The 8702-nt window shown below is 56.8% G+C and overlaps 3 protein-coding genes across 3 annotated transcripts; all 3 read right to left on the bottom strand.

Moving 5' to 3' along the window:
• Positions 1–1289: 1289 nt before the first annotated feature.
• ACA1_139710 (ankyrin repeat-containing protein) lies at positions 1290–3505 on the bottom strand (the record flags this gene model as incomplete). The annotated part of the gene is made up of 8 exons (XM_004336199.1): positions 1290–1409; positions 1548–1692; positions 1806–1925; positions 2064–2248; positions 2332–2550; positions 2800–2894; positions 2991–3084; positions 3359–3505. 8 exons carry the CDS (start codon positions 3503–3505, stop codon positions 1290–1292), a joined length of 1125 nt encoding a protein of 374 aa, XP_004336247.1.
• Positions 3506–4415: 910 nt separating this feature from the next.
• On the bottom strand, positions 4416–6282 carry ACA1_139700 (uncharacterized protein; the record flags this gene model as incomplete). The annotated part of the gene is made up of 6 exons (XM_004336198.1): positions 4416–4680; positions 4814–4947; positions 5177–5325; positions 5500–5657; positions 5815–6142; positions 6213–6282. 6 exons carry the CDS (start codon positions 6280–6282, stop codon positions 4416–4418), a joined length of 1104 nt encoding a protein of 367 aa, XP_004336246.1.
• A 1824-nt stretch (positions 6283–8106) lies between these two features.
• Positions 8107–8610, bottom strand: ACA1_139690 (uncharacterized protein; the record flags this gene model as incomplete). The annotated part of the gene is made up of 1 exon (XM_004336197.1): positions 8107–8610. The coding sequence occupies one exon, from the start codon at positions 8608–8610 to the stop codon at positions 8107–8109; it is 504 nt and encodes a 167-aa protein (XP_004336245.1).
• Between the last annotated feature and the right edge of the window lie 92 nt (positions 8611–8702).

The following is an 8702-nucleotide window of genomic DNA, read 5'->3' as shown; positions in this document are numbered from 1 at the left end:
TTGTTCTGGACTTTGTATGGTATGTTTACTCCTCCTATTCAACTCTCCCACCAGCTGTTATCAAACTATTGGTATGTCAAGGCTCAGATCTCAGAAATTCCAGGAGATTTACTTTGACAACACTAAAATGGAGCTTTGCATCATTTTGGCTGTTCTGTTGGTCAGTTGAAAGAAGTGGATTTTCTGCCATAACATCTTCAAGAATGGTGGAGCCATTGCCATTCATGCTTGTCACAGTGCTCTCTCCCTCCCTTGTGCATGCCAACTCACCTTGTTGGCTTGGGTACCCTCATTTCACTCACCACAACACTGTTTGCTTAGGTGGCCTCATTGATCACCCCAGTTTGTCTAGCCCAAGGACTCCAACCTCATCATCACCCCCTCTTCCACCCTCTCTGTACTCATCTTGGGGCATTTCCCCCAGGCACTCCATTGCTCCCCTCACTCCCACACCTCTGCTCAGCTGACCACAATTCTTGGTTAATAAAAGATGGCGCATATCCCTACGAAGGGCACTTTTTCATCGTGGTGTATAAAAGGGCAATTAAGATGAATACAATGCAGCGATGGTACGGGGTGCTCGGCCCACCTGAAACACACATGAGCGAGTTCGCCTTGGTTCAAGAAGACCACCATTGTTTGTAATAAAAGATGGCGCGCGTCCATAGTATGTGAGAGCAAAGAGCACCTTTCGCTGACGTTGGAAAGATGCCGGCTCGGCCGTTGTCGCCGGCGGTCGGCTCAGCCCACGCTCCGGCAGCTGCCACCACGCTCGGTGCCACCAGCCAGCCAGCGGCGTGCTCAACATCACGTCGAGCGAGCAGAAGACCACAACCACACCATCGCCAGCCGCAACCAGGGCACCGTAAACTTCAGCACCTTGTCGATCAAGAGCAGCGCCGCGGGCTTCGTACAACGCACTGGTGCACCTCGGTCTCCTCGCAGGAGGCTGTCGCAAACTCCTCGGCGTGCTGCAGTTCATCGGGCATGGCCACCTTCACCGGCGCCTTCACCAACGACCGCGCACTCACCCTGTCGACCCGCGCCTCGCTCAGCCTGCTGGGCGGCGGCCGCGGAGCGTGCACCGTCAACCTGCTTCCGGGCACCACCGTCGTGCTCGCCGCGGGCGTGTTCGACCTCCAGGTCACGGGTGTGCGAGCGTCACGAAGTACTCCCCCGCGAAGATAGATCTTTAATGATGACTACTTACACAGTAAGTCTGCTCCTCTCTCTCTCTCTTCTTTTTTTTTGGTGTGGGAAGGGTTCTTGGCGCCTTGCACAACATCGCCCTAGTAGGGCTTAGCCCTGTGCGCCTTGAGGATGGTGGCGCACTGGGCATGCTTGCAGCAGCGGGTCAACTCACTCGGCGTGCAGTTGCGCAGGTCCTTCTCCTCGTGTGGCGCTCCATACTGCAACATGGCCAACGCCAACCACACACACACACCACACACCACCACAAACTTGTTAACCTCAAGTGTGATCACATCACACACCACACGCACACACGACACCACGCACGACACACACACGGCGCAACACACACGTACGTCAAGCAAGAGCTTGAGAGCCTCGCGGCTTCCATGGCTGGCCGCGTAGTGCACCACTGTGCGGCCCAAGTTGCAGCAAGCGTCCAGCTCTGGAGAACGGTCGAGCAGCACGCGCAGCACAGCGACATCATTCCTAGATGCCGCCCTGTTTTGCCCCCCCGCCCCCACACAGCAGCGGCAGAAGAAGCAGGTTGGTGTAGTATGGACGTGGTCAATAAAAGAAAGAAAGAAGGAAAGAAGGAAGGAGGACAAACATACAGCATGAGCGGGCTTTTGCCGGCGCTGGTGGTGACGTTCACATTGGCTCCCATCATCAGGAGCAGGAACTCGACCTCTGCGACATCACCCTTCTTGGTAGCCTTAATCAGCTGCTGACTCCTGTACATACGTGTGTGTGCGTGCGTGCGTGCGTGCACGGTGTGCGTGTGTGCACGGTGTGCGCGTGCATGAGTGCGTGTGTGAGTGCGTGCGTGTGTGTGTCTCATGTTGTGTGGTTGTGTAGTTGGTTGTACTTACTCATCAAACTCCTGGCTGGCTGCAGGCATGCAGAGCACCACGTCGTCGCCCGACGCCACCAGATCGCGCGACACCGAGATCTGCTCCAGCGTCGACCGGCCCAGCTCCTCCGATCGCTTCTTCATCCCCTGCGCTTGCTCGGCCACGTTGGCCGCCACAGCCATCACCTTGGCCCGCACGCTCACCTGGCCAACCAGCACCACGAACACGACCACGACCACGGTCAGTCAAGATAGAGTAAGAGTGGAGGTGGTGGGGCCAAACGCACTCCATCGGTTTGGGCGTTGACGTGGACGAGGTCGCGGGAGATCTCGAAGGACGACGTGACGCCCTCGGCGAGCTCCACCACTGGCGCCAGCGACTGTTGCGGCAGTTGCTGCGACAGTGGGTCTGGGTTGTTCTCGGTCATGAGGGAGACATGCTCGTCTTCCTCCTGCTCTTCCTTGTTTCCTTGCATCAAGGCCTCCTCAACTGTCATTGTTGGTTTCTACTCAAAGAAGAGAAAACAACGTAAGCACGGCAAGCAACACAACCACATCATGAGAGAGAGAGAGAGAGATGAAATGAGATGAAGATGTACAGGAGGGTTGCACGGTTTCAGAGCCTTGGAGCGCACAGAAAACATCTGCCGGACAAAGAAGAGGCTCGCCAAGTGGGACTTGATTTTCTGTTTCATGCACCCAACCCCATTGATCAAACCTTTGAAATATAAGCAGTAGTAGATGTGTTTTAGTACCTTGTGCAGAGCAACGGACTTGAGGCCTGGAAACTGTGCCTCCAGCTCACGTTGGATGGTCTTCTCTATGACAAGAAACTCATCCTTGCTCACGACTACACACAGTGTGGTCAGACACGCACTTGTGTGTTGTCCATGTGTTGGGTGTTGGGTGTGGGTGTTGTGTGTCATGGTGTTGGGTGGGAATGTACCAAGAATTTTGTGAGATATGCAATTGACTGGGTTGGGATCGACATGATCACTGCAGCACAGCTCTTTTTCATGAGGGTCATCGGCCTGTCCTGCCTGCATGACACCAACACACAGACAAGATCAGGCCTGGAACACTGTTCAAGACAGTGAGAGGGGTTGTACATGAATGTCCCTGGAGTGGTAAAGCCATGCCCCATGCATCATGTAGTGGCCAGTCGGATCCTGTTATCCATAAAGAAGTGCACACACATGCCAACACACCCAAGAAGAATGGCATCAGCAGGAATGCAAGGGAGGAGTGCAGCATGGAGTGCCACTCAAGTCTTGTGCACGCACACGCACACGCACACGCACATGCACACAGTACCTGGAACAATTCAGTGATGACAGTATACCAAACAGCGCTGTCCTCTTCGGGCTGCAGGGCCACACAATCGCCGACTTGATAGGTCATTCCACCAAACTCGAACGCCTGCCATAGGGTGTGGGTGTGAGTAAAAAATATGGTGGACATGGTGTTGTGTGCGCGCGCATGTGTCGGGGGTTGGTGCACGTACACCATAGAAGGTGCATCCCTGGGTTTCCTTTCTCTTCGGCAGCCTCAGAGGCCGTCCAACCCATTGGGCTATGGATGACGACGACGACGATGACGACATGTCTCTTTTCTTGTCAGCTTATCGTTTCTATTGTTGTTTCTCGTGCTACCACTTCCTCGACTCGTCTTCCTGTTTACTTCTTTCTTTCTTGCTTGCGCTACTTGCTTGCGCTACACAAGCCTGCCTTTCACAAAACGTGCAGAATTTTCGCGCCAAAATGGTCGTCTTTCTTTATATTATATAAAAGACAATAAGAACAACAAAATATAAATGAAATATAAATGAACAAATAATGGGCACGCACGATCGTGGATGCGGCAAGAGGGCAGGAGAGAGCCGGCTGCTTGCAGCATTGATCGACTCATTTGAGGGTCGAGAGAGGGTGTTGGGGAGGGAATAAGAGGAGTGGGTCTCGGGGTCGGGGCTGCCGGACATCGCGAAGAGGTGGTTGGGTGGGGGGCTGGTGTCAGCTCGGTTGGGCGCGAAACGCAGCGGAAAAGGGAATGATTTTTCGTCAGAATTTGACAATTCAGGCACAATATTGTGTTGTTGTACTTTTTATGGCGCACTAAAACAAGAGAGAGCTTGTCGTTCTCGTCTTCTGGCCTGAGCCTGGGTGGTGGCTGGTGGCTGGTTGAGCGTTGATGTGCGAGCGTTGAGGTGAAGGGAGCCAAGCGTTTGCACCGCTCCCGAGAGGTCGGCCGACGATCCCGACGCCTCGACGCCGAGCAACACCAACGCCAGCGCCAGCGCCAGCGCCAGCAGCGCCGGATTCCAGTTCCTTTTCCAGGCCACGGTGTACATACCATACCAAAGGCGAGGCCTCGGCTAGAAGCGGTAGAAGCGGGGCTTGAAGCAGCGAGAAGGGCACGAGGGGTGGGCGTCGTTGGTCGTGTCGAACAGTAACGGCGATGACAATGGGATGGGGTGAAGGGACGACGCGGTGGGCGATGGCGCCAGGCGCGGGTGGTTCCTTTGGTCCGTACCGGGAGCGCGGCGGTGGAGCTGGCGGGCGGCGATGATCTCGTCCGGGCCGAGGTGCGGTTCGACCAGGTTCTTGCGGAAGACGGCCTTCTGCGCCACCTCTCCTCCACTGCGCGTGCACGAGCGTCAGTCCCCATTGGTTGCACCACACCACACCACACCACACCACACCACACCACACCACACCACACCACACCACACCACACCACACAACACAACACAACACATAAGCTCGCTCGTACGTTTGGAGGATTAGCGGGAGGTCGATGTTGGAGACGGTGATCATGAGGAAGTGGCCATCGGGCCGCAGCACACGCTGGAAGTACGTGGGGACCAGTGCCCGCCCAGTTCCGTTCACAAAGCAGTCCAGACAACCCTGCGGGAGTGACGAAAAGGGAGAGCTCTCCCGAAGGAGGAGGAGGAGTGGCTTCGACTCGGTCGATAGGGCCTCGTACAGGTTGAATGGCAACTCTGGATTGCCGACACACACACACACACACACACACGACGCGGTGGGAAGTCAGTCAACAGAGCCATCGTTGCACGCCACGATGATCGTTACTTTGCGGGATCGGGCGGTTGTACCGGAGGTGCCGGACGAGCACGCGGTAGACGGGCGTGGCGGCGGAGGCGGCGGAGGCGGCGGCCAGGGCGGGCACGAAGAAGCGGCCCAGTACGCGCAGGAAGCTGTGGCGCTGCAGCTCCTCGGCCGAGTACCACTCGAAGCACTCCTGGCCCGTCTCCTCGTGGAAGCCTGGGTTGGGGAGGAGACGACCATGAGCACATCTCCAGAAGCTTCATACTAGATAGATAGATAGATAGATAGATAGATAGATAGATAGATAGATAGATAGATAGATAGATAGATAGATAGATAGATAATAACACGCACAGATAACGCCGACATGAAGTGGAAGCGCTGACGTACATTCCCAGTACTCGGTCTGGGTGAAGGTGTACTTCTCGTCGTAGTCCTCCCGCTCCGCCGCTTCTTCCTCCTCTTCTTCCTCCTCTTCGTCTCCCGGCTCTCCGTCTTCGTTCGCCGGCACAGGTGGCGCCACCGTCTGGAGGTAGAACACGTAGTCCCTGCACCCCCCCGCCCGTAGTCGTAGTCGCAGCCGGCCCCCATTGATTGTTGACAGCATGAACACCAACGTCATCATCATCATTCATCATTATCATCATCATCGAGAGCGTGCTGCTGCTGCTGCTGCTGCACACATGGGGGGTCGGGGCGCTGTACATGAAGTGGGAGGCGGCGCGGTCATCGGCAAAGGCCAGCAGCAGCACCAGCCCCACGGCCTCCTCCTGGTCGTCCGCGTGGGCGGGAGGTGCGTGGAGGGCGATGGTGTGGGTGGCGGCCTGGCAGCACCCCCACCACCGCCGGTGGCGGCCGCTGGGCGCCGCTGCCGCCTCCTTCTGCAGCTCCTCCTCCTCCTCCTCCTCGCCGGAGGCCGCCACGGTCGGGGCGTCGGTGACCTCGCGCGGCACGACGGGGAGGCGCACCTCCCGCACCACTCCCTCCTCGCGGCCATCAGCGATGAGGAGCTCCAGCACCAGTTCCACCTCGCCTGCACCCACGCCAGCCACCACCCACGCCAGCCAGGTCAGCTCGTGAGCGGGGCGCCCCACACACCAAACGTCGAACGAGGTTTCCGCCGCGGCAGACGTACCAGCCCGTGCGTGCGAGGAGATGGCGCCCCTTCACCATCTTGCGCCAGTCGCGCGCGTTGCGCCCTCCTTCTCATCCAGCAGCCACCACCTGCACACGACACACACACGACACACCTACACACACGGCGTGGTGGCCTTCGTGGCGGTCAGCCTGGTGGCCACACGTCGTAGCTTTCGGTCTCGAGGGCGGCGCCCTTGAAGGGCAGATCGCGCAGGCGGCAGAGGGTCCCCCGAAGGCCCTTCTTCCACTTGGCAACATGGTGGAGAGGGTGTGCATGTGCACTGAAGAAGGGGCGAAGAGCCTGGGGTGAGCAGGAGACCTAGAAGAAGAAGAGTAGAGCCACATGAACCGTCGTGGTAGGCCTCGTCGAAACAGCCGTGCGTGCCCCTCGACGACGTGCTCCCGATCAGGCGGCGGCGGCGGATGCGGATCTGTCAAAGATGTTGATGATGAGGTGGCGCCAGGAGCCGCCGCCGCAGGTGGTGATGGCCTGGTCCGTCTTCGCTTGGCTATTCTTCTTTTCATCGCCACCTGTTGTTCTTGGTCCGCACTTCAAGGCACAGGTCCCTTCGATTACAGATTCGAGATTGCATGTATTCCTTTATATCTCTTTATTTATTTATATATTATTATTATTATTTTGCTTTATCTCGCATGCGGGCGTACAGCTCAGTCACCAAACATCACCAGAGCCGCGAATGTGTGCAAGTTCGGGCTCACCACTGCTTCTGTCTTGTCCCTAGCGCCCACCTCCGCTTTTTCTACTTTGAACTCCAATTCATAGTGGTTGGAGGTACCCGCTTTCGTAGAATTCGACTGACTTCCATGTGGTGGGCGGCCTGTGGTCGATCAGCAAGCGCTCGACAGGAGCGGCACGTCTCGATCTGTAGCCGCTCCTGTTCCTCGCCTCCTACATCCCTCCAGCAACAGAGGGGTTCCTTCTTCGTTGTGCCACCGCTCGTGCCCGTGAGGTGTCGTTGTGTCGTGTCGTGTCGTTGGTCGTGTCGTGTCGTTGGTCGTGTTGTGACGTGTCGTTGGTCGTGTCGTAGGTCGTGTCGTAGGTCGTGTCGTGTCGTGTCGTATCGTTGTGTTGTGACGTGTCGTTGGTCGTGTCGTGTCAATGTCGTTGGTCGTGTCGTGCTCGCGAACAGGACAAGACTAGAGACTGCATTGTCTTGTTAAAAGCTGACTGTGAGTGAGGCGCAGAGGCTGCTGACGTGTATCGCGTGATTGGCCGCGCGCCTGCGCAGGCGGCTGTGAGCACAGGCCATGTAGCCCCACGCTCGCGTCGGCGGCGGCCTGGTCTACTCACGCTCACCACGCGCAACAACTTGTGTGTGTGTGTGTGTGTGTGTGTGTGTGTGTGTGTGTGTGTGTGTGTGTGTCACAGGACGCTGTGTGTCTGCCGCAGCATCGCCAAAGGGGACCTTCTGGGGCTTAATCGAATCGTGTCCAGCTCCTACAACGGTGCATCGCTGGTCGTCAACCCCGCCTCCTAGCTGACCATCATGGCCCACAGCTGCATCAACTGCTCGGCCTGCACCGCCCAGCTGATCAACTACGGTACCATTTCGCAAGGTAGCCGGTGGAGCGGATCCTTGATTGGAACCAGTTTACGATGCACTCCATATGCGTCACAGAAACAACACACATTATACAGCCACGCCCACGAGTCACCCTGCACTTGTCATTGGCCTACACGCATGCGACGTAAAAGAGCTACTGGGGACCCAGCTGCCGCCGCTCTTGACGGTGTTGAGGAGCCAGTGAATGCCTTGTCCACGTGGGGTTGGCGATGAACGTTGAGGGGTGGCGCTGTGCCAAAAAGGCAACTATATGGTTTCCTCAACAATGTAATTCTCATTTTTGGGGCTTAACCCTGCTCATGAGTAGGCACACATGATACTGAGCACACACATCTCCCATGTCTTGCCATGTTGCTGCAGCCCTTGCACTTCTCATTGGCCAGGCCAGCCTCCTGTGCATGTGTGTGAAGTTAAACATGGTGGAGAGTGGCAATGATTCAGGCAGTACCTGGATGAGGTGTTGAGGGTTGACACACTTGGATTGATGGCAAAGGTGGGAGACTGGCAGTTGCCCATCAATTTTGCGCTTCCACAAGAGGAGACTGATGGTGTGGGCCATGTACTTGGTGGACTTGATACTCACCTGTGAGTAGCCAATTTCTCCCTTCTTGTTGGCAGCATAGTTGGCCAGCCAGCAGCCACCAGGCCCCAGGGTGAGCCTCTTGGAGATCTGCTTCTGCCAGCACTTGTGCAGACTCTCAAGGCAGTCTGCATTGGCCATGGCCACCAGTGCCTTGACCTGGTTGGTCTTGACCTGCTGCTCATGAGATACCATCATCTTCTGCTGCTGGCGGCCCCTGGGTCTCAGAAGCTTAACTGGTTGGTCATCAGCAAGGGCATAGAGCTTCTGGCCATCCCCTCCAGTGCCAG

The sequence above is a fragment of the Acanthamoeba castellanii genome, assembly GCF_000313135.1.
Source record: "Acanthamoeba castellanii str. Neff unplaced genomic scaffold scf7180000084705, whole genome shotgun sequence".
Lineage (NCBI taxonomy): Eukaryota > Discosea > Longamoebia > Acanthamoebidae > Acanthamoeba > Acanthamoeba castellanii.
Note: the sequence above shows the minus strand (reverse complement) of the source record. Positions and strands in the feature narration are given on the sequence as shown.